The following is a 23,748-nucleotide window of genomic DNA, read 5'->3' as shown; positions in this document are numbered from 1 at the left end:
GATGGGGAGTCCAGCTTTGGGATTAGATGCAAGAGTTCTCAGTGGGACTCCCTCTCAGTTGAGATATCTCTCTGGGACTTCAGTTGCTGTCTGTGGGCACCTGGCCAGCCCTTTTGTGCCTCCAGTCCTCCTACAGGTCTCTATGCGGTCTCCACTTTCAGTCCTCGGGTATCAGGGTTCTCTCCAGCGAGTCTTCCGTTGATTACTCAGGAAGTTTTCCTGTATTTTAGTTGTAATTTCAGTTTGTTCCTGGGAGCATGTCCATGCAGCATTCACTTACTCTGCCGCCATTTTTAGTCTCGTGGGAAAAAATAAGAAAAATTAATAACAATAAGAATAGACAAAAATAGAATAGAACAGGATCAAAGGAAAGAGAAATTAGATATATGCAAGAAAAAAGAGATGAAAGAAAAAGGGAAAAACAAATAACAACAAAACCCAAAAATACACACACACACACACCCCAAAAAACAAAACCACACACACACACTCAAAACCTTTGGGTCCTCTATTTGCGGAGCTCACTAGAGTTTGCTCTGATGTTTAATCTGGTCCCTAGGTGTATCTATCCTGGGCTCTCCCCTGCTCTCATCCCCCCAGGAGGTTGAAGCCCTTGGTAGTCCAGTGGGAGGGGACTCCTTAGCCCAGAGGCTGGGCTGCCTTGAGTCTCACAACTTGATTGTCCCTGTTCTGAGCTGCACTCCCTTCCCCTCCCCTCATAGAGCTGGGCTCTGCGGGGGTAGCCTGGTCTTGGCTGGGATGGTTTTGTCAGACTGGTGTTGGGGTTGGTGCCAGTAGCTTGGGGGTGGTAGGCCCCTCCCCTCCTTCTAATGCCGCAGCTCTGTCTGCTTTGCTGGCAGCTCCTCTCTGCCACCTGCAGGGGCACAGACTTCCTGCCCCAGGCCGTTTCCCTCGCCTCAGGTCATTGCAGGTTGGGTCAGAAGCAGCTGTTTTGCCAGGAAAGAGGGGACCTCCCCTGTGTTCCAGGTGGGCAGGGCTGATCCTCCTTCCTTAAGCCACTGTCCAGCCCCTTTCTGCTCTCCCAAAGGAGCTCCTCCAAGAAATAGAGGGGCCCCCAGATTCAGTGTCAAGTGTGTCCTCCAGGCCCCTCCAGTGCAGGCTGGGCCTGAGCTCCACTGCCCGGCCCTTCCCACTGGTCGGAGGAGCTTCCCAGGCTGCAGGAGGGTGGGTGCCAGCGCTGCTCTATCCAGGACTTCCGCCCAGGCTTCCCTGCTGCACCCACTCATCTCCACAGCCAGTGCCCTCGGGCCTCCTCTCAGTCCCAGGCCTCCCGTCTCACCACAGATCCGCAGCCTCTTCAGTCTCCTCAGGTCCTCAGTTCTAGTAGGTCCAGGGCAGGGGAGGCCACGCCCACCTCCCAGCCTTCAGCTTAGTTCCTGCCCCGGATCCCTGGCGCTGCAGCCTAGCAGCTGGGCTCTAGGGCAGCGGTGGCAGCTCAGTGGTGGTCACACGGCGGTGGCACAGGGTCCAGGCTGGGTCCCCATCGGGCGCACCGATTCAGGCTGGGTGCGTGCCAGGTGCGCAGAGGACCCGCGGCGTCTGTTGCAGGCGCGGGGTCTGCGTTGTGACCTCTGTGGGCGCACAGGGGCGGGGCGGGGTGCACGTGGGTTCGGGCCCAGGCTGCGGTGAGTCCCGGGGCTTGGCGCCCAGCCGCTGCCACTCCCCGCAGCCTCCTTCCCAGGAGGACCTTGTAAACCCTTCACGGCGCGCGCCATCTGGAGCTGCGCCAGGGAGGGCGGCGGCGGCGCGGGGAGGGGCCCGCGCAGTCCTTAGGCGCACGGTCCAGGTGTCTGTGGTGGGCGCCTCCACCCTCTTTTATTAAAAACGCAGCAGTCATTTTGTTTTAGAAATTCGTTAATGTGCCAAATTTCAAACACATGCAAAAGTGGACACAAGAACGTAGAGAACCTCATGTACCCGACACCCATTTCCATCGTCAGCCCGCAGCCAGCATTTTTCCTGGAAGCCTGCCTGCCAGCTCCTTCCTCGCTCGCACTGTGTTGGCGCCACCTCGACGGCACGTTTCTTTCGTAAACACGCAAGTTGTGGCTCCGCGGGGCTGGCGGCATTCAGCGTGGCGCCCGGCCGCTCCGGCTCGCTCCGGCTCAGCAGGTGGAGGGCGAAGGCAGCCGCGGGCGGTCCCGTCCGGATGCCGGCCACCGGCGCCCGTGGCTGCTCCCTCCCGCAGCTGCGCGTCCGCCTGCCGCTCGGGGACTCGGCTCTGCTGCCACGGGCTGCCCCGCGCCTCGGGGTGGCGGTCGCCCTCCAGCCCAGGCCCGCCCCCGCCTTCTCCCGGCGCCTCCGCCCCCTGGGGGGTCACTGCCCCCGAAGCTGCGTCCGCTGGTCAACTCCGGGCGCACGTCCTCCGATTCAGCTGCTTCTCCATCCGGCCCTGGGACGAGCTGCACCGCTCGTCTGCCTATGGGGCTGCCATCTTCCTCTCTCTCTCCCAATTGTAATGCACGAGCACGGCTGTGCGCCAGCAGAACTTTACTGCCGGACACTCACATTTGTAGTTTGTACATGAAATCTTCCGGTCTCAGGAAATATTCTTTTGATTTTTCTTAACCATCAAAAAACGTAAAAATCATTTTTAGCTCATGAGCCACACAGAACCACGCAGCTGACTGAACTGGGCCCTTGGGTCGCAGTTTGCTGACCCCTGTTGGGGAGTCACCCGGAGGACAGCACCGGGGATGGCCTGGCGGCGGAGGCCCCCCTCTCCTGTCCTTGGAGTGCGCGCCGCCCACCCACCGTGGGAGCCGTTCTCAGGACTCGGCCTTCAGGGCGGTGTGGTTAGGACCCCCTGGGTGGTACATGTGACTGACCCCATTGAGGCCTCTGCATAAACTGTTAAGATTTGGGGGGCGGTGGGGCGGGGGGCGGAGATCTCATCTTTGTGGCCACCAGAGACAAGCCTGGTGAGTGAGCTCTCTCGTTTAAAGTGCCACCTACAGGGATCTCAATACCAGATATCAAGATGTATTACAAAGCCACTGTTCTCAAAACTGCCTGGTACTGGCACAAGAATAGGCATATAGATCAATGGAATAGAATAGAGAGCCCAGAAATCAACCCGAACCAATATGCTCAATTAATATTTGACAAAGGAGGCAAGAACATACAATGGAGCCAAGATAGTCTCTTCAATAAATGGTGTTGGGAAAATTGGACAGATATATGCAAGAAAATGAAACTAGACCACCAACTTACACCATACACAAAAATAAACTCAAAATGGATAAAGGACTTAAATGTACGACAGGAAACCATAAAAATTCTAGAGGAATACAAAGGCAACAAAATCTCAGGCATATGCCGAAGCAATTTCTTCACTGATACAGCTCCTAGGGCACTTGAAACGAAAGAGAAAATGATCAAATGGGACTACATCAAAATAAAAAGCTTCTGCACAGCAAAAGAAACCGTCAACAAAACAACGAGAAAACCCACTGTGTGGGAAAACATATTTGCCAATGTCATATCTGATAAGGGCCTAATCTCCAAAATTTATAGGGAACTCATACAACTTAACAAAAGGAAGATAAACAATCCAATCAAAAAATGGGCAAAGGACCTAAATAGACACCTTTCAAAAGAGGACATTCAGAAAGCCAAGAGACATATGAAAACATGCTCAAAGTCACTAATCATCCGAGAGATGCAAATCAAAACAACAATGAGGTACCATCTCACACCTGTCAGACTGGCTATCATCAACAAATCAACAAACGACAAGTGCTGGAGAGGATGTGGAGAAAAAGGAACACTTGTGCACTGCTGGTGGGAATGCAGACTGGTGCAGCCACTATGGAAGACAGTATGGAGTTTCCTTAAAAAACTGAAAATGGAACTCCCATTTGACCCTGTGATCCCACTTCTAGGAATATATCCCAAGAAACCAGAAACACCAATCAGAAAGGATATATGCACCCCTATGTTCATAGCAGCACAATTCACCATAGCTAAGATCTGGAAACAGCCTAAGTGCCCATCAGTAGATGAATGGATTAGAAAACTGTGGTATATCTACACGATGGAATACTATGCTGCTCTAAAAAGGAAGGAACTCTTACCATTTGCAACGTCATGGGTGGAACTGGAGAGCATTATGCTAAGTGAAATAAGCCAGTCAATGAAGGAAAAATACCACATGATCTCACTCATTCATGGATAATAGAGACCATTATAAACTTTTGAACAATAATAGATACAGAGGCAGAGCTGCCTCAAACAGATTGTCAAACTGCAGCAGGAAGGCCGGGGAGGGTTGCGGGGCAGGAGGTAGGGGGGTAAGAGATCAACCAAAGGACTTGTATGCATGCATATAAGCATAACCAGTGGACATAAGACATTGGGGGATAGGGGAGGCTAGGGGACTGTCTAGGGCGGGGGGATAAAATGGACACATATGTAATACCCTTTGTAATACTTTAAGCAATAAAAAAAAAAAAAATAAAAAATAAAGTGCCACCTACAAACCCATCTGGAGAGGCCTGTCTTTTCCTTCTTTGCCCTCCCAGTATGGGGCCAGTTTGCAAACCAACATCCCTCCTTTAATAGAGAAAGACTCCTTTAAAAATATAGCCACAATCCTGTTACCAAACTTAAAAATATTAACAATAATTCTTTAAAATCTTTAAATATCCAGTCAGGGCTCAAATTTCCCCAGGTGTCTCATGATTTTTGTTTTTATGATTTTCTTGAATCAGGATCCAAATAAAATCTCGAATCGGCTGATATATCTAGGTTTTTATTTTTAAGTTCATAGTTGTTTTTTTTTTTTCCTCTCTCTCTCTCTCTCCAATGTATTTGCTGAAGAAACTAGGTTTACCCAACATCTTAATGAAGGAAATGTGCTGGAATCAGACCTTAAAACTCCCCTCGTTTCTCCTTAAGTGTACTTTCTTGGTAATCTCCTCCAGCATTATGGGCTTAAATATATGCTGAATACTCTGTATGGAGCATCGTTCCATATACCAAATGGTTTCAGGTTCAGTTGCCAGTCAGGGTTCATACGGAAGGCAACTGAGCTCTCCCCTGCTGCAGACTCAAAGACCAGAATGCCCCCTTGCTGTCTCCACTCGGATATTTGGGAGGCATCTAAGTATGTCCACTTCCAGTGTGTTGGCTGTGCCTTCAAAATACGCCGGCCTCCAACCATGTCTCACCACCTTCCCTGCTGTCTATGGCTACGTCATTATTGTCGCCTCTTACTGGGTGTCCTTCCTTCAACCACTGCCTCCTCCTTGATAGCCTCAGTGTTATTGGTCCAGGTTTAAAAGGTAAGAGCGTGTCTCTCGCTCTTATGCGAATGTCCCTTCAGTGGCTCTCATCGCCCTCCAAGTAAAAGTCAAGGTGTTTAACAATGGCCTAATTTCACCTTTTTCTAGAACATTCTTTCCACAGACATTCCATGATTTGAATTTTGAATATATCAATCTGGATTTATGTTGTTATTTAATAAACCCACTTTATTTGTGCCAAGCATTGTTTCAAGTGATTTACAATTTTTAAAAAATCCTCACCTGAGGATTAATTGATTTTAGAGAGAGGGGAAGAGAGAAAGAGAGAGGACAGAGAGAGAGAGGGGAGGGGGGGAGAAGGGGAGAGAGAGAAGAGAGAGAGAGAGAGAGAGAGAGAGAGAGAGAGAGAGAGAGAGATATCAATCAGTTGCCTTCCATACATGCCCCAACTGGGAGTTAAACCTGCAACCTTTTGGTACATGGATCGAAGCTCCAAACAACTGAGCCATGCAGGCCAGGGCTAAGTCATTTACTATTTCTTTCTTTTTTGATTACTAATAATGGTAGCTTGCTTTTATTTATTTTAATTTAAATTCTTTATAGTTTAAAGTATTACATATGTCTCCCCCCCCCTCCATTGACCTCTCTTCAATGGGGTAACAGGAGACATATGTAATACTCCCACCCCCAGCACATGCCCTCACCCCACTACTGTCTGTGTCCATTGGCTATGCTCATATGCATGCATACAAGTCACTTGGTTGATCTCTTACTCCCCTCCCCTCTCATCTTCCCTTGCCTTCTCTTTGAGGTTTGACAGTCTGTTAGATGCTTCTATGTCTCTGGGTCTAATTTTGTGCAGTTTATGTTGTTCATTATACTCCACAAATGAGCGAGATCATGTGATATTTATCTTTCTCTGTAAGAGTTCTTTCTTTTTGACGGCAGCATAGCATTCCATCGTGTAGATGTACCATAGTTTTTTAATCCACTCATCTGCTGATGGGCACTTAGGCTGTTTCCAAATATTAGCTATTGTAAATTGTGCTGCTATGAACATAGGGATGCATATATCCTCTCTGATGGGTATTTCTGGTTTCTTAGGATATATTCCTAGAAGTGGGATCACTGTGTCAAATGGGAGTTCCATTTTTAGTTTTTTGAGGAAACTCCATACTGTCTTCCACAGTGGCTGCACCAGTCTGCATTCCCACCAGCAGTGCACAAGTGTTCCCTTTTCTCCACATCCTCACCAGCACCTGTCGTTTGTTGATGATAGCCATTCTGACAGGTGTGAGATGGTACCTCATTGTCATTTTGATTTGCATTTCTTGGAAGATTAGTGACTTTGAGCATGTTTTCATATGTCTCCAGGCCATCTCTATGTCCTCTTTTGAAAAGTGTCTATTTAGGTCCTTTACCCATTTTTTGATTGGATTGTCTGTCTTCCTTTTGTTAAGTTGTATGAGTTCCCGATAAATGTTGGAGATTAAGCCCTTATCAGATATGACATTGGCAAATATGTTCTCCCATGCAGTGGGCTCTCTTGTTGTTTTGATGATGGTTACTTTTGCTGTGTAGAAGCTTTTATTTTGATGTAGTCACATTTGTTTATTTTCTTCTTAGTTTCCAATGCCCTAGGAGCTCTATCAGTAAAGATATTGCTATGACATATGTCTGATATTTTGCTGTGTATGGATTCTTCTAAGATTTTTATGATTTCCCGTCTTACGTTTAAGTCCTTTATCCATTTTGAGTTTATTTTTGTGTGTGATATAAGTTGGTGGTCTAGTTTTACTGGTTTGCATGTACCTGTCCAATTTGACTATCTTGACTTCATTGTATGTTCATGCCTCCTTTGTCAACTATTAATTGAACATAATGGCTTGGGTCGATTTCTGGGCTCTCTGTTCTGTTCCATTGATCTATATGTCTGTTCTTGCGCCAGTACCAGGCAGTTTTGAGAACAGTGGCTTGGTAATACAGCTTGATATCTGGTATTGCAATCCCTCTGACTTTGTTCTTCTTTCTCAGGATTGCTGCAGCTATTCGGGGTCTTTTTTTTTTATTCCGGATGAATTTTGGGAGAGTTTGTTCTAGGTCTGTGCAATGTGCCGTTGGTATTTTAATGGGGATTGCATTGAATCTATAGATTGCTTTGGGTGGTATGGACATTCTAATGATGTTGATTCTACCGATCCATGTAAGTGATTTACTATTAGCCACCTTATCCTCAGACAACACCAGGATACGGGCACCATTACTTACTCCGTCTTACCGATGAGAACACAGGGGCCCAGAGAGATTAAGTAGCTTGTGCAGCATCACCCAGCTACTGAGTGGTGGAGATGAGATTCAAACCAGGCACCTGGCTTCTCAGTCCATGCTTTCCTTTTCTCTTTTGAAATAAACTTTTGTGCAGTATAACTGATATTAAAATAAAATACATCCACTTAGAGTGTGCAGTTCAGTGAGATTCGATAGCGTATGCACATTTCTGTATAACGACCACACCATCAAGATATGGGAATTTCACCCATAAAGTTTCCTCGTGCTCTTTTGCAATGAACTCCTCCCACTGCGCGCCACTGTGTGCCAGGCACTCCTGACTTGCTTCCTGTTACTGTAGACTGTTTTGTCTGTCCTAGAGTTTCATATACATTGAATCATGTGATATGTACTCTTTTGGATTGGCTTTTGTTTGGCATTACATTTTTGAGGGCATCCATATTCTTTTTTTTTTTTTTAAAAATATTTTTTTATTGATTTTTTACAGAGAGGAAGGGAAAGGGACAGAGAGTTATAAATGTTGATGAGAGAGAAACATCGATCAGCTGCCTCCTGCACACCTCCTACTGGGGATGTGCCCGCAACCAAGGTACATGCCCTTGACCGGAATCGAAACTGGGACCCTTTAGTCTGCAGGCTGACGCTTTATCTACCCAGCCAAACCAGTTAGGGCCATATTCTTACTTAAATTAGTTTATTCCTCTTCCTACGCTTATAATGTGATATTTTTCTTTGGATGCTTTAAAAATGTGTTATTTTGAAATAATTATAGATTCACAAAAAGTTGCAAAGGGGGAAAAAAAGATAAGACCCACATGTCCTCTTTCCCCAAACTCCCTCATGGTTACACCTTACATAACTGGTATAGTAGCAAAACCAGGAAATTGACATTGGTACAGTGACTATAATCTAACACAATAGTCTATATAGTAGTAGACTATAATACTCTAGTATTATAGTATAGACTATAGTATTAGACTATAATATTATAGTGTTATAGTATAGTATAGTATAGGATAATACTATAGTATTATAGTATAATACTATATATAAACTATAATACTATAGTCTAATCCATAGAACTTACTCAGCATTCACCAGTTGTACATGCACTGATTCTTATGTGCATTTGTACATGGTTTTTACAGTTTGTCACATGTGTAGATTCATGTAACCACTACCCTATTCAAGATCCAGACTGGTCCATGACCACAGACTCCTTTGTGCAGCCTTAATAGCCACACTTGCCTTCCCCTGTGGCAAACACTGATCTTTTTCTATCCTGCAAATTTACAGTGTGTAACCTTTGTGATTGCCTTTTATTTTTTCACTCAACATAATTCCCATGTGGCCCATTCAAATTACTGCATATCCATAGTTTGTAGTATTGCATGGCATGGGCATTCCACAATCTGTTTAATCATTCACCAATTGAAGGATATTTGAATTGGACCCTGTTTTTTACTAAAACGAATAAAGCTGCTATAAACATTCGTGTACGGGCTTTTATGTGAATACAGATTTTCATTTCTCCGGGTTAAATTCCCAAGAGTGCCGTTGCTGGGCTATCTGTTAAATGCATACTTAGTTTTATAAAAAGCATAAACTATTTTCCAGAGTACCTGCACCGTTTTATTTTCTCAATAAATAAATGTATGAGGATTCAGTTTCTTTGCATCCTTTCCAGCATTTAGCATTATCACTTTAAAACATTTTTTTGCCATCTGGTAGATCTATAATGATTTTATGGTTTTAATATTGATTTCCCTAGTGGCTAATGATGCTGAATATCTTTTCATGTTCTTATTTGTCTTTTGGATATCCACTTTGGTGAAATGTCTGCTCATGTGTTTTGCCTATTGACTAATTGGATTGTTTATTTATCTTTTTTACAGTTCAGTTTTGAGAGTTCTTTATAGATTCTAGATTGACTGTTTTTTTTTTGAGTGTGTGTGTGTGTGTGTGTGTGCCATTGTTTTTTTGAGCAGTTTGATTATGATGTGCTCTAGTGTGGTTTTCTTTGTTTCTTCTGCTCGGAGTCTGATGAGCTTCTTGGATTTGTGGGTTTATAGTTTTATGAAACTTGATAAGATTTTGGCCATTGTTTCTTTAAATATTTGTTCTGCCACCCTCTTTTTCCCTGGGACTCTAATTACATAAATTTAGATGTTTCATAGTGCCCCAGAGCTCTCTTACAATTTTTTTGGTCTTTTTGTCACCTGTGTTTTAGTTTGGATATTTCCTAGTGCTATGATTTTAAGTTCACCAGTCTTTCCTTTTGCAATGTCTAATCTGCTGTTAACCATTCCCAGTGCATATTTCATCCAGAGATTGTATTTTCATCTGTAGAAATTCTGTTTGAGTTTTTTGTATCTTCCATGTTTCTCCTTAACATGTTTATACTTTTCTCTACCTTCTTGAACCTACAGAGTATATATATAATGGCCATCTTTGTCTGCTAATTTGATCTTCTGTCCTTTTTGGACCTGTTTCTGCTGATTGGGTTTTTTCTTTGGTAATTATACGTATTTTCCTGCTTCTTTGTCTTGTAATTTTTGATTGGATGCTGGACATTTTGGGTGTTTACATTGCTGGTTACTGGATTTTATGATACTTCTTTAAATATTGTTTGGATGTAATCCAGGTAATTGGAATCAGTTTGGTCCTTTCAAGGCTTTCTTTTCCTAATACCCCACATGTTTGAAGATTTTTCCACTTATTCTCCACCCAGTGTGAGCTTGACTTCTGCTTTCTGGTTGGTGTTTTTTTCTATAGTCTCAGGTGGTTTCTCACATGTACAGGTATAGAAAGACACATATTCAGCCAAAGACTCGAGGGACCCTTTGGAAAATCTCCAGAACGTTCTCTCTCTGCAAGTCTTTTCTCTCCAACTGTCTCCTCAATTCAGTGAGACCTGTAGGCTCTGTTGGGATTCTCCCTCCTTGTGCTGAGGTGTGGAGACCCAGGTAGTGAGCTCGAGGACTCACAGAGCTCAGGCTGTTTCTGTGTAAAGAAAACGTCCTGAGTAGGGAGAAGCCCAGTTCTCACCCCCTTCTCGGTTCTTTCCTGTGAGCCGGTGTCTCCTTCACCACTCCACACAGAACACTTCCTCCGGTCACTGAATGTGTGAGGGCTCCCCCCACACTAGGCAATTCTGTGATGCCGGCGGGTGTCCTACACTTTAACTAAACTCTGACACTATCTGGAGAAAATGTCAGACCCCGCAGGTTGAGGGCTCAGTCCCACCAAACCTCTTCTACCCCCTTTCAGCAGCAAATGCAAGTGGTGGGTCCCCAGGTTCACACAACTTCTGTCTGATTTGCTTACAGATCGGAGGTCCCCACAACCCCCTCCTTATGTGATTAATTTGGTGGAGCAGCTCGCAGAGCTCAGGGAAATACTCATGTTTATTCACCAGTTTATTGAAGGACACGATAAAGGATGCAGATGAGCAGCTCGGTGAAGAGCTACACAGGGAGAGGTTTGGGAGGGTTCTGAGTCCAAGAACTTCTGTCATGTGGCGTGAGGGTGCGCCACCCTCCCAGTGTGGACATTTGCCAGCTTGGAAGATGTCTGAACCATGTACTGTTGGGATCTTCCTCATTTGGCATGATCAACTATTAACGTCCATTCCAGCCACTCTCTGGAGGATGGGGTAGGCCTGAACATTCCAAGCTGTTAATCATGGCTTAGTCTTTCCGGAGATCAGCTCCCATCCGGAAGCCGTCCAGGAGCCACCTAGAATCGCCTTCATGGAACAGAAGGTGCCCCGGTGCTCTTGTCACCCAGGAAATTACAAGGATTTCGGGGGCTCCGTGCAGGAGCCAGGGACAGAGAACAATACGTATTTCCTATTACCTCACGCTTTCCTTTCTCTCAGGTATCTCGGCCTTGCGTTACCTGTTGTCCAATATCTAAAAACATTTGTTCATATGTTTTGGTCGGTTTTCTAATTATTTAAAGTATGAGGTTTTATCTACTGCCAATGACCCCGTCATATCTGGAAGCGAAAGCTCAACTCCTTCCTTTTCCTCGGTGAGTGGTGTCCCATTGGGTGGATGTGCCACATTTGTTCGGGCCTTCACCTGTTGCTGGCATGCGAGTTGTTTCTAATTTTTGGCTCTTATGAATGAAACTGTACAAGTCTTTGTGTGGACATATGTGCTAATTTCTCGGGAGTAAATACCTGGGGGTGGATTCCTGGATCATAGAGTATTATATATTTAACTCTTAAGACATTGCCAAGCAGTTTTCCAAAGTGGCTGTATCAGCAACGCACGTGCAAGAGTTCTTGCTCTACATTACCACCAACACTTGGTATTATCCGGTTTTTAAATATTTAGCCATTATAGGGGGTATGTAGTGGTATCTCATTGTGGGTTAAATTTGCATGTTCTGATAACTAATGATGTTGATAATCTTTAATGTGCTTATTGGCGATTTGTATTTTTTAAATAAAGTTTATATCTTTTCTACATCCCCCCCCCCCCCCCCCCCGCCCATTGGCTATCTTCTTCTAACTGAATTGCAAGAGTTCTTTTTATATCTTGGACATACATTCTTTGTTAGATATAACAGAGTCCTTGATTTTAAGCGCTCCTCTTGCTTGGTTGAGGGGAATGGGACAGAGGGTAAGATTTTAAATAGGAGAGAGAGGCTTGCGTCTTAGACTGGGATTGGGGTTTAGATGGGGCAGAGTAGATGGAATTTTAAAATTATTTTGAAAAAACCTCAAAGGATTCTGGGTCCGTTTGTCTTTCCCTTTTGTCTTCTGAATCTTTTTAATATGTTTAAGAAATCAAACTGAAATTATTTATATATGATAATTATGCTTGAATTAATTACAGGATGGTGTCTCAGGAACCTAGGACATACGCTCCCGTCCTTTTCCTTTTTCTGAGCCATGGAGTGGCAAGTCTCGGTGCAAATTCCAGCCAGGGTGAGTCCCAAGGGAGGAAAACCCCCACGGTTCCCACACACCGGAGGGGACGGAGAGGGGATGGGCCAGCTTAGGTACTTGATGCTGTGAGGTATTCTGGAGTGTGTGTGTCCCGGCGCGCGCAGGAGCACACGTAGGGTTTTCACGGTTATGCTAAAAGGGGTTTTCAGACCCAGGTTTTCTCACACTGGGCACATGTAGGTACAGGCTATTAAAACCCACTATAATTTTCCTTCACGGCTTTTAGGGGGACTCTTATCTGAACCCACATTTGTATCTTTGAAGGCTGCACAGTTCAATTCTAGTTATGCATTCACTGTTTTCTTACAGATTTGCATCCATTGCTGCAAAAAATGGCGGTGAGTATTCCTTTTTCTCTTTTTAACCCAGGCCTCCTCTGCGGTTTTGGATGTTATGCGTAACTGCTGTCCCTTTGCCTTTTAGGAAGAAATAATAGATGGGAGCTACCTGAATGGTAATGTCCCCACTTGCTGCTTCTAAGAATCTCACACCGAATGTGACCGATCTCTCTGGAGCGACTCGTTTTAAGCATCTCTCATTTTATTCCCCTTCTAGCGTTCCTGGATCTCATACAGTTTCAAAGGTAACCTGCCCTTGGGGAGAGGGGTGTGAGGGGGGAATGGGGTAGACTTTCAGTAAAAGCTCTTCATGAAAGTCTCTTAGTTGTAAAAGTAATACATTGCATTACAAACAATGTCAACCAGAGCACAAGTGTGTTTTTTAAGTAGACACACGTGTTCCACAGACGTATTCCTCTCTGCTCTGGCACAGGGGCTGACGGTCACCGAGTGCTCGCTCTGTAGGGGGACTGTTCTCCGTGCTTTACGCAGAGAAACCCGTTGGGTCCTCACTGCACCCTGGGCGGCCCTGCTGCTGTCCCAGTAGAGAGGATGGTGACACGGGGGCCCAGGGAGGATGCGTCCGGCCACGCCGCCCCGGGAAGGGGGGAGCTCCACACCACGGCCTTCACCGTGGTGTCGTCCGTGCTGCCGACGGCGGTGGGCGGTGTGAGATACCTGGGACACAAGGCAGGGTCCTGGAGAGTCTTCGGGAAGGACAAATGTTAGCAGCTAATTTTAACACCACGAGTACCCCGAGGGAGAAGAAATGGAGGCCTTGGGGCCTCCTGACAGGGCGCCCAATTATGCTAAAGTGATAGACCCGCATAAACACTCCTCTCCCTAAGATAACTCCAAAGGGTAGTTTTGGGTATTTTTTCAGGCTGAAGTGTTTATTTATTAATTTGTTATTCATTCATCACTTACCACAAAAATGGGCTCATGGAAGGCCTTCTAGTGGCTCACAGCAGGAGGGTTTACCGCCGCCAGGCTCGCCACTATCTGGAGCCGACGCCTGGCCATAGCTTTTCAGTGGTGAGTGATGCCCCGCTAGGCTCTCGCCGTGCTTGCCGGCCTTCCGCCTGTTACTGGATGTTGGAGTTGGTCCCAGTTTTTGGCTGTTGTGAACGGAGCTGTGCATTTTCTGTGTGTTGGGCACCGGGTGAAGCACTTTCCCTGTGTAAGCAAATTGAATCCTGACAATTGTATAACACAGAAAGGGAAACTGAGGCACAGGGCAACTCAGTAAACTGCTTAAGGCCGCACAGTTGAGTGACTGAGCCAACATTCAAATCCAGGTTCCGAGCCCACTCTTCACAATGCTATTCCAGCCTCTCATGGTGCACACAGCACCTGCTTTTATTTATTATTATTTTTTAAAAAAATATATTTTTATTGATTTCAAAGAGGAAAGTTGAGGGAGAGAGAGATAGAAACATCAGTGATGAGAGAGAATCACTGATTGGCTGTCACCTGCATGCCCCCTACTGGGGATCAAGCCTGCAACCTGGGCATGTGCTCTTGACTGGAATCGAATCTGGGACCTTCAGTCCGCAGGCCGACACTGTATCCAGTGAGCTAAACCTGTTAGGGCATATTTTTAAACTTAATTTAGTGAGGACCTTTCTCAGTTCATCTGTTTGAACTGTAGCTGATTTAAGTGGGTTGTTTTGGGAAGTGGAATAGTGCACGCAGCTCAGAGATTGCTAGTTGTCCTTGGGAGAATGGGATCCAGGCCGATTCCTAAATTGGACCCCCCCCCCCGACCCACCCACTGTGCCCCTTCCTCCGCACGCACGGTTTCTAGCATCCCAGCCGCCCCCCCATCCTCTCCGACTTCCATCCCCCGGCCACTCAGCCAGCAGGAGGACTGCCCAGCACAGGGAGCTGCCGTGGTGACCTCCTCCCGTCTGTCTCTGACTGAAGCTCCCACCTGTGGACGGCGGACCTGGCCCACGGAGTCCTGGCCTACCTGAACGCACGGGGCGTGGCCTTCACCATCCCCAGCCTGCAGGTGTGTGTCGGCGCCCTCCCCGTGTGCTCCCTGGCTGTGCTCAGGGGCAGACTCCGGCCAAGGAAGTGGAGAGTGGGCCAGGTGTAGTGCTAGGCTTCGCCCCCAAAGAAACGTGTTCTGTCCAGTTTTTCTTAAAACACAACACAAGTTCTTTGTCTAGCTCTTATCTTTCCGGCTTTGATGGAGACGTGGTGCGTTAGGGTATAAGCTGAGCTGCCGTAACAGAGACCCCAAATTACAGCGCTCAAGCAGTTTCGCTTCTTTCTGTCTTATGTAATAGTCCACACCTAAGTGGGAGATCCGGAGAGGACATTACCAAAGACCTTCCAGAGACCAGGCTCCTTCTGTCTTACCATTTTGTCATCCTCTAGGCTGTTGCCCACATCCTGAAGCAGCACATCCATTCTCCACCCAGGGCGGGGCGGGGGATGGGGGCGGTGGTGGCGGGGGGGGGGGGGGGGGGAGGGAGTGAAGGTGGGCATCTTTTCCTTAAGGATGTGACCTGCACTCCCACACTGCCTTCTGCTGACCTTTCTTGGCTCCCAGTCCATGGTCACGTCACTGCAGGCCTTTCTCAGAGGCCACGGACCAGCTCGGACGCGTGGGATTCTATTGCTAAAAGGAACAACAGGGCAGTGGATCTTCGGGTATAAGTATCAGTACCTCAGTCATGATCCAAGAAATATTTTTCTTCACTTTTAACTCAACCACAAGCAGGAATCATGTTAGTCGATGGCAGTGGATCTGTGCCTCAGCGGGTGGTAGGGCTGGTGCGCGTGTCTTCGCCATGACACTGGGACTAGCTCACACAGAGAACTGAGGGAATATGCTCCCAGGATTCAAGAACCGTTCTCTGATTCAGCAAAGAATTCATGTCATGGAGGAAGGACGGTCTGACATCTCTGTTGTTTCCATGTTTACTTGATGAAAACAAAAATATCAGCCTACACTCGCAGCTGCACTGCCTTGGAGAGCTGGTGGTTAGCCATTCACCAGGATACCCACCTTTATCTCTACTGCTCATCAGTCTGTGGCAGTTTAAGATAAGAAATGCCTGACCCTTTCTCTCTAGCATGTGGTTTCTCATGAAATATATCTATCTATATAAAAAGCTAATATACAAAGTGTCCCCTGGGGAGTTCGACCTGGAGACCGGGAGTTCAATCGCTTGCTATGACGTGTGCTGACCACCAGGGGGAGGCACGGAACATGGCGGGTGACCAGCAGTGGCAGCGGGATGCTGAGGGAGCGAGGGAAGGAAGGGGCGGGGAATCTGATCAGCCCTGATCGCTGGCCAGGCCTAGGGACCCTACCCATGCACGAATTTCATGCACTGGGCCTCTAGTATATACATATTAGTAGTTATACTGTCTGTCTTCATATATATGTAAATATATACTAGATATTGAGCTAATGAATGAATGATAATACTATAATACTATCATTGAACCACAAACAAAAAGTATAAGTATGTCCCGTGCAATATTTGGGATACGCTTATGCTAAAAACATTATTCATTGCTGACCTGCAATTTAGACTTAACTGGGTATCCTGTGTTTTATCTAGCAAACTGGCTAAGTAACGTGCCCGAGGCCGCACGGCTAGTACGTGGCAGGGTGGGGCTTGCACATGGCTGTCTGGCTCTGGAGACCACCTTTGCCCATGGTACATGCTGCTTGCCTTTCTGCAGCAGCCCTGTCTGAGGGAGGCTGAGGGGGGAACCCCCAGGGAGCAGAGGGAACCTGTCGGGAGAGGCTGCGGAGGGAGGGAATTTGCTCTTGCTCCCAGAATGCTTGTCTTGCCCTCGTAGCTTGGGGCTTGGGGGAGTGCCCACCTGGGGTGAACTTTCTGGATTTGAAACCTCCAATCCCTCCCGGGACCAGGCAGGCTTCGGAGAAGTGGCTGGCTGGCGGGGTGGGAGCTGGTTGTCACAGGCGGGACCGTCCAGCATCACCGAATCTGTTTTCCGAGAGAAGTTGGAGGTCTGCATTGTTGTGAGGAACAGCCTTCTCTAAACGCTGGCAGCTGATGAGCCCTCCCCCGCCTTCCTGTCAGGTGCTGCTGGGGCCTTGAGCTGGGCTGCCTGTGCTCAGGCTCTGGTCCTGTCCCTGTCCTCACGCACTCTCCTCACACCATGTCCAGGCGGCCGTGGAGCACCACCTGGAGCAGCGTCTGTTCCAGCCCCAGAAGCTGCGGGAGGACCTGCGGGGAGCCGACGCGGGGCAGTTCCGCACCGCCCTGCAGTGCCTCGGGGGAGACAAGGAGGACCGCTGGGTGAGGTTCCCAGGGGGAGTCAGCGAATGGAGCCTGATTCAGGTTCTGAGTTTGCTCTCTTTTTTAAAAAATATGTTTTTATTGATTTTAGAGGGAGAGGAAGGGAGAGGGAGAGAGAGATAGAAACATCCATGACGAGAGAGAAAGAGAGAGAAACGTGATCGGCTGCCTCCTGCACGCCCACCAGCGATGGAGCCGCAGCCCGGGCTTGTGCCCTGACTGACCGGGAACCCATCCAGTGACCTCTTGGCTCCTGGGTTGACGCTCAACCACTGAGCCACACCGGCCGGGCAGGGCAGTGTGCCGTCTCCTTCTCCCTCCCCAACCCCCTGACAGTTTTGGGCTGAGATTTTCTCACTTTCTCTGAAGATCAAAGGAAGGGTCGTCTGATTCACATTCTGATGGCACCAGGGGTTTGGCTTAAGAACACATGTAATGGGTGCTATGCCCCCAGGGACACTGGGTTCAGAGATAAAAGACTGTCCCTGACCTCAAGGAGTTGACAGTCTGGAGTGGAGACAAAAATCAGATCATGTTCACAAAAGCTGGTGATGTGAGAGCCAAGCGCGGCCTCAGACCCAGAAGGCCCGTAGGGCCCAGCCCGGCCGGCCAGGCACCCGAGGCTCTGAGATTCCTGTCAGAGGCAGGTCTGTGGGTCAGTGTCCCCAGAAGGAGTTGAACAATTACACATTTTCATCCTCACGGGTTCACTTCAAAGCCTGTGATTAAAATAGAATGGACGCATTGAACCCGTGAGCTTTGTAGTAGAAATGTACTGTTTCCTTTAGAAATGAATTGAACTTTTGAAAAAATACAGAGTAAATAATAGAAAAGGAAGTGCCAGTTTATGTAAAATGGGGATTCCCATGAAAGCGACGCTGATTAATGCGCACTGTGGGTTCCCCTGTGCCCGGCGCTCTCCCAGGGAAGGGCCCGGAAGCTGTTTCTGAAAAGGGCCTGGTGTCTGCCGCGCTCGAGGCTTTGCAGGCCTGCAGCGGCACAGCGGCTCACCTTGCCCTGGGGAGGCACCACAGGTGGCAGGTGAGTGAGTGGGCGTGGAGGCTCCAGTGACACTGTCCCCAGCTTGTGGGCCGCGTCTGCCAACAGTGCTCTCAGGACGGACCCTGGGCGGGCGCTGACTTCTCTCAGGACCTCCTGAAACAGGGCCGGAGGAATCTGACCGTTTCGATACTCAGAGGAGGAGATGAGGGGAGAGATTGGGCGGTCACCTCGGGCTGTGGGGCTTAAAGGCGTGGCCTCCTGGCGCGCTGTGAGCCTGCTGCCACCGGCTGAGCCCACGGCCCTTCTCAGAATAATGTGTTAAATCTATAAAATAAAATAGAAATGGCGACAAAGGAAGCCAATTCTATTGAAATACATTCATCAAAATGTGTAAATATAACACTGTGGACTGTCTCCTAAGCACCTACCGTGTATTGTCTCCTTCCAGGTGGGTTAGAGGCAGGCACTCGTTCTATCTCATTAAAGAGGGGGACGCGGACTTTAAGGCTGAGGTGATTCGCTCAGGAACACACGCACAGTAAGCGCAGGGCCTGGGGTCTGAATCTGAGGATGCCTGGCCCTTGGACACATGGGCTCACCCTATAGGAGGGCCGAGGGCACCTCCAAGAAGACACACGGCTTGGCTCAGCGCTTGGTGCGTGGTCAGTGCTCAGTAAATGGTGGCTGTTATTTTCGGAGGGTGTGTGGGTGAAGGACAATGGGCCCAATCAGGTGTGACAGCCCTGTCAGCATTGCTGGGTTCTGTGGCTCACAGGATTCATTCAGTCACTCATTCACTCATTCAAGAGGTTATTTCTCAAGGTTGTCTACGTACCAGGCATTCTGTTGGGCACATGGCTTGGGCCTCAGGGACCCCCTGGATCAACCTCACACTAGAATCAGGTGCCAGGGCTCCGGCCACCCCAGTGAGGTCAGATGCTGCGATGGTGCTGGGCGCCTGCCCAGTGAGGCTGACGTGCTGACCGAGTTGACCACCGGCTTGGAGGAGAGACAGCCATGAGCATCTCGGATGCATCACAGAGCTTGGCTCAAGGTGCTCCTAGGAGCACGTACTGGGGGAAGAATTGATCTGACTGAAGTAGGAGGTGATCAGAGAGGACATCAACGATGTTACGCCTGAGCTCAGCCTTGGGGGATGAGCTGGGTTTCAGTAGGGGGAGGAGTTGGGGAGGAATTCCAGCTGGAACAGGGCCGGGGTGTGGCAGTCACGGGCATCTCAGAACAGGCTGTGCAGTGTGGGTGGGCAGGTGGAGGCCTTGACGTGGAGAAGGGTTACCATGGCAGCGTGGGGTCACACAGTGGTCCTTCCTTTCCTCCTGCTGCCAAGTGGGTCCCTTCAGCGCCTCTGCGTCGAGAGACCACGCTCAAGACCACCCGCTTCCTTTGTGCCTTTAGGAGCTGGAAGGCGTCGTCATCGACGTGGGGGAGATTCGGAAACAAGCCTTGCAGAGCCCGGGCGTGAACCGCAGCCTGCTTCTCATCACGCTGGAGAGGTGCTTCCAGGAGCTGAGCTCCCTGGAGTGCGTGGCGGTCCTGGGCAAGGTGCTGCGGGGGTCCCCGGGCCGCTTCCTGCAGCCCGGCCTCCTGGCGAGGCTGCCCGCGGGCCTGCGCGAGGACGCCTTCAGGAACCTGTGAGTGTCCCCCTCACTCCGCTCGCCGCCCTCCGGTTCCTGTGAGTCCAGGCGGTGACACAGGGTGTCCAAAACATGTATGCGCACTGAGTGATCATGAAGTCTGTTTATTAACATGCCGTTCATTTTCAAAATTTAAAAGCATCTACAGAAATGAATAATTTTTTTTGTCAATGCCTGTTTCAAACTGAGGACCCTTCTGGTCCAGGCGCTGCTGATAACGCGCTGGAATCGCAACATCAAGAATCACTTTGTGCGGTATCTGTGCGCCCTCAATTCGTCAACTGTTGCTGGCTTTGTACCGTAAATTTTATCTTTTATGTCTCCCCAGACAAGAAAGTCCAGTGGATAAATTTTCTTTGTTCAAAGCTTATTCTGGCTTCACCCATTATTTCAAATCGGTTAACCCCGAAAAGGAGTGACAATTGAGCGAACTATCTGCTGTTAGAGCGTGTCTACATTTTTATACACACTTGGATAGAAAGGCAATGCTCGTGCTTCAGCTGCATTTTCAAACTCCCAGTAGCATTTTAGGATGAATTTCCTTTGTCCAGAGCTTAGTCTGGCTGAAAAGAAAGAAGGATCCATTGGGCCCCAGGTGTGAGAGGGTGGCACGTGTTTTGGGACACCCTGTACATGGCAGAGGGGAGAGGGCAGGTGGGACCGGCCCATGTGTGAGGTCTGGAACAGAAGCCGGAAACCTGTGGAGGTTAGAGATGGCTTGATTAGCATCTTCCAAATTCCAGTCACTCCGGACCTCACAATTTTTGCCACATCAACACACATCTGTGCTATTATTTACTTCCTGTTTTTCTTTATAGTGACTCAATGTTTTCCTTGGTATTTATTTAAAAAGCAAGTTTGATATCATTACTGCAAATGGGAAATGAGTATTATTTGTCTTAAGTAAAAGTAGTCATAAAAGTAAAAATGATGCCCTAGCTGGCTTGGCTCAGTGGATAGAGCATCAGCCTGCGGACTGGGGGGCCCGGGTTCGATTCTGGCCAAGGGCACATGCCTGGGTTGCGGGCTCGATCCCCAGTGGGGGGGGTGCAGGAGGCAGCCGAGCAATGATTCTCTCTCATCATTGATGTTTCTATTTCTCTCTCCTGCTCCCTTCCTCTCTGAAATCAATAAAGAAATATATTTTTTACAAAAAGTAAAAATGATAACAAAAAACCGGTGCCACTCAGTGCCAGTGAGGCTGGTGACTCCCAGTGCCTGAGCCTCCTGTGGGCGGAAAGGAGCTGGGCCTGAAGGTGCCCTCGCACCGACCCCCTCCCAAGGCGGGGCTGGCGTGCGCTGCAGGGGTGGGGGGTAGGGGTGGGAGTAGGGGTGGGGGTAGGGCGGAGGGTGGAGGTGGAGATGGGGGTGAGGGTAGGGGAGGGGGGATGGGGGGCAGCACCTCGCCTGTGAAATCACACCTTGGGTGTGGGACGCCCAGTTAGAGGGCTGTGTCCGGGACTTGACAGGCCCTAGGCATTTCGACCCTTGCCAGCTCCCCTTTTACTAATTATATCTCTCTATGCCCTAAAGGGCCTTTCCAAACCTAAAAACGATTTAGATGAAGAAAAGACCGGCGAGGCAACCACTTGGGCGAGCCTGTGTGTATGTTTGCTTTCAGCAGCCGGAGGACTGCGGGGAAGCAGGCCGTGTCCTGGCCTCATTCTGTCGCAGGGGCCGTTCTGGGCCGGCCCTTTGCTCTGTGCCATCACACAGCCCGCTCCACTCGGTCTCCTGCTCCCCGGCCCCCCCCCCCCCCCCCAGGCTGATGTGCGTGGGAGTGGACGTGGAGAGAACGTGATCGGGAGAGGAATTTCACTGGCCACTGCTCATCTGATTCAAGTGTCAGAAAACCCATTCAAAGTTTTTTCGAAATTCTTGTTTCCAAAAGGGAATCATCGGATCCTGTAGTTGAATAGTTTCAGGCGCAGGTAAATCCAGAAGCTCACATCGCGGCGGGAACATCTTTGGACTGTCGTCTCCCAGCTCTGCCATCCTGACGTCGGCCCCCCCCCCCCCCCCCCCGCCCGCCCCTGCGAGCGAGGCCTTTCGCCGTCTTCAGAGCGCCCAGCCCAGAGGGGCAGCAGGTCCGGCAAAGTCCCGACCTGATTCTCACTGGTCCCGACTGGGTCACATGCTGTTCTGGGTCCAATCACTGTTGCAAATGGATCTAATACGCTCAATGCTTAGGTGGGTGACAGTCCCGCGCAAACCTCGTGGGTGAACCAGGAATGGAGAAGTGTTTCTACAAGAGAAATCGAGGTGCTTTGTGAAGAAGAGGGCTGTAGATGGCCCCTGCAAACACGTTCTATGGACCCTGGATAACAGGGGGGAAAGGTCACGGACCTCGCGGACAGAAAGACGCGGAATAATGCCGATCTAACATTCCCTGACCCCGGTTCTCAGCGCCCGAGTGGGGCCCGGAATATGCCCCCACGCCTCCTGAAGACACACTAACGCGTCATCCAAACAGCCTCTTCTTTTATGGATAAGGGATCTGAGGCCAAAAGCGGAGACGGCGTCCGCGGTGGGTGGCCCCGGGGGGCTTGCCTTCCTCTTGCCAGTTTTGTCCTTTTCCTACTCGGCCCGCCACCCCTCTTCTTCTTGTGGGGATGATGCCTTTAATCTCTCCCTCGTTTTTCAGACGAGGAAACTGAGGCACGAAGAGAATAACTCCCCCCAGGTCAGACTACAGGGACCGCAGAGCCAGCGTGTTTGCTGGTGGGTGAGGTTTCCCATGAAGGAGGCTCACCATTTCCCCAGAACCCCGTGTGCTGCCCTGTCACCCCCTCAGGCCTGGCAAACAACAGACAGAAAGAAGCCAATGAAAACAAAAACACAGAAAGAAGATATTAAGAAGGACTTCAGGGAAAGTTTGCTTGTTCGCTGTGACGTGACTGGGAGAGTGGCCAGGGGAAAATCTAAGCTTGGAAAAGGCTGGGGACGTGTCCGGTGGGGAGTTGGTTTTAGTGGTGGGGGGTGGGGGGAGCAGGGAGACTCCTGGGAGAGGAGACCCAGCTGCTTTGCAGGTTAAACAGGGTGGTGAGCTGTGCCGCATGCTGTGATGGGTCAACTCGTCTTTGGGCCAAACGGGACCAGCAGGAGGTCACGGTGACGGGTCACAGGAGGGGGTGGAGGTGAGGAGACCAGACCTCAGTGGCGAACAGGGACCGACACTCGGCCCAGCGGCATGTCTACAAGCAGCACGGCAGACGCTGGCAGGTGTGGTGAGGACGTGGCGAAGCCGGGCCCGCACACGCTGCTGCTGAGAACCAGAAACGGTGCAGTGACTTTGGAAAACAGTCTGGCAGTTTCTCAAAAGGCTACTTGTAGGGCTGCCACCTCGCCCAGCCACATCCACACCCGGGCATGTATCCAAGAGAAATGACAGTGTGTGTCCACAGAAACCCTGTGCATGGATGGTTGCGGCAGCATGGTCATAACAGACCGGGGGGGGGGGGGTCCTCCGAGCCCACCAGCTGGTGAACGGGTGAAGAGCACGTGGTGTGTCCGCACAGGCACGGGAAGGAAGGAAGTGCTAACGGGCGTGAGCCTTGGCAACATGACGCCGAACGGAAGAAGCCGGTCCCCCCTCGTCTGATTCCGTGATCTGAAATGTCCGGAAGCGGCAAAGCCACAGAGACAGGAAGTAGACGCGGGTCTGTAGGAGTGGGCGCTAGCGGTTGAGGGCGCGGGGTTCTCCGTGAGGTGCTTATCATGTTCTAACGCCGATTGTGGTAACGGTTGTACAACTCTGTGGTTGTCCTGGACGCCACCAGCGTGTGCACTTTAAATGGGAATTGTATGGTATGTGATTACAACTTCAATCAGGATGCTACCAAACAGTGGCCTTGAGGTGAGGACGTGGAGACCAGTCTTGGGAAGGGTCCAACGGAGGCAGAGGAGGAATGGGAAACAGGCTCCGAACAGCAAGGGGCAGGAGGTTTC

At 49.2% G+C, this 23,748-nt stretch overlaps 1 protein-coding gene across 1 annotated transcript in view; it reads left to right on the top strand.

Annotated features, from left to right (window-relative positions):
• The window catches only part of OTOA (otoancorin), a 101,263-nt gene that overhangs the window by 9,250 nt on the left and 68,265 nt on the right, over nucleotides 1–23,748 (top strand). The window contains exons 2-8 of the mRNA XM_036310021.1: nucleotides 12,404–12,495; nucleotides 12,826–12,854; nucleotides 12,940–12,970; nucleotides 13,072–13,099; nucleotides 14,781–14,868; nucleotides 17,012–17,143; nucleotides 19,562–19,797. Coding sequence (XP_036165914.1) covers nucleotides 12,405–12,495; nucleotides 12,826–12,854; nucleotides 12,940–12,970; nucleotides 13,072–13,099; nucleotides 14,781–14,868; nucleotides 17,012–17,143; nucleotides 19,562–19,797 — 635 coding nt within the window. The 5' untranslated portion in view covers nucleotide 12,404. The remainder of the gene's footprint in view (nucleotides 1–12,403; nucleotides 12,496–12,825; nucleotides 12,855–12,939; nucleotides 12,971–13,071; nucleotides 13,100–14,780; nucleotides 14,869–17,011; nucleotides 17,144–19,561; nucleotides 19,798–23,748) is intronic.

Source organism: Myotis myotis, unplaced genomic scaffold (genome assembly GCF_014108235.1).
Source record: "Myotis myotis isolate mMyoMyo1 unplaced genomic scaffold, mMyoMyo1.p scaffold_m19_p_5, whole genome shotgun sequence".
NCBI lineage: Eukaryota > Metazoa > Chordata > Mammalia > Chiroptera > Vespertilionidae > Myotis > Myotis myotis.
The sequence above is the reverse complement of the archived record's forward strand: the minus strand, read 5'-3'. Positions and strand labels throughout refer to the sequence as shown.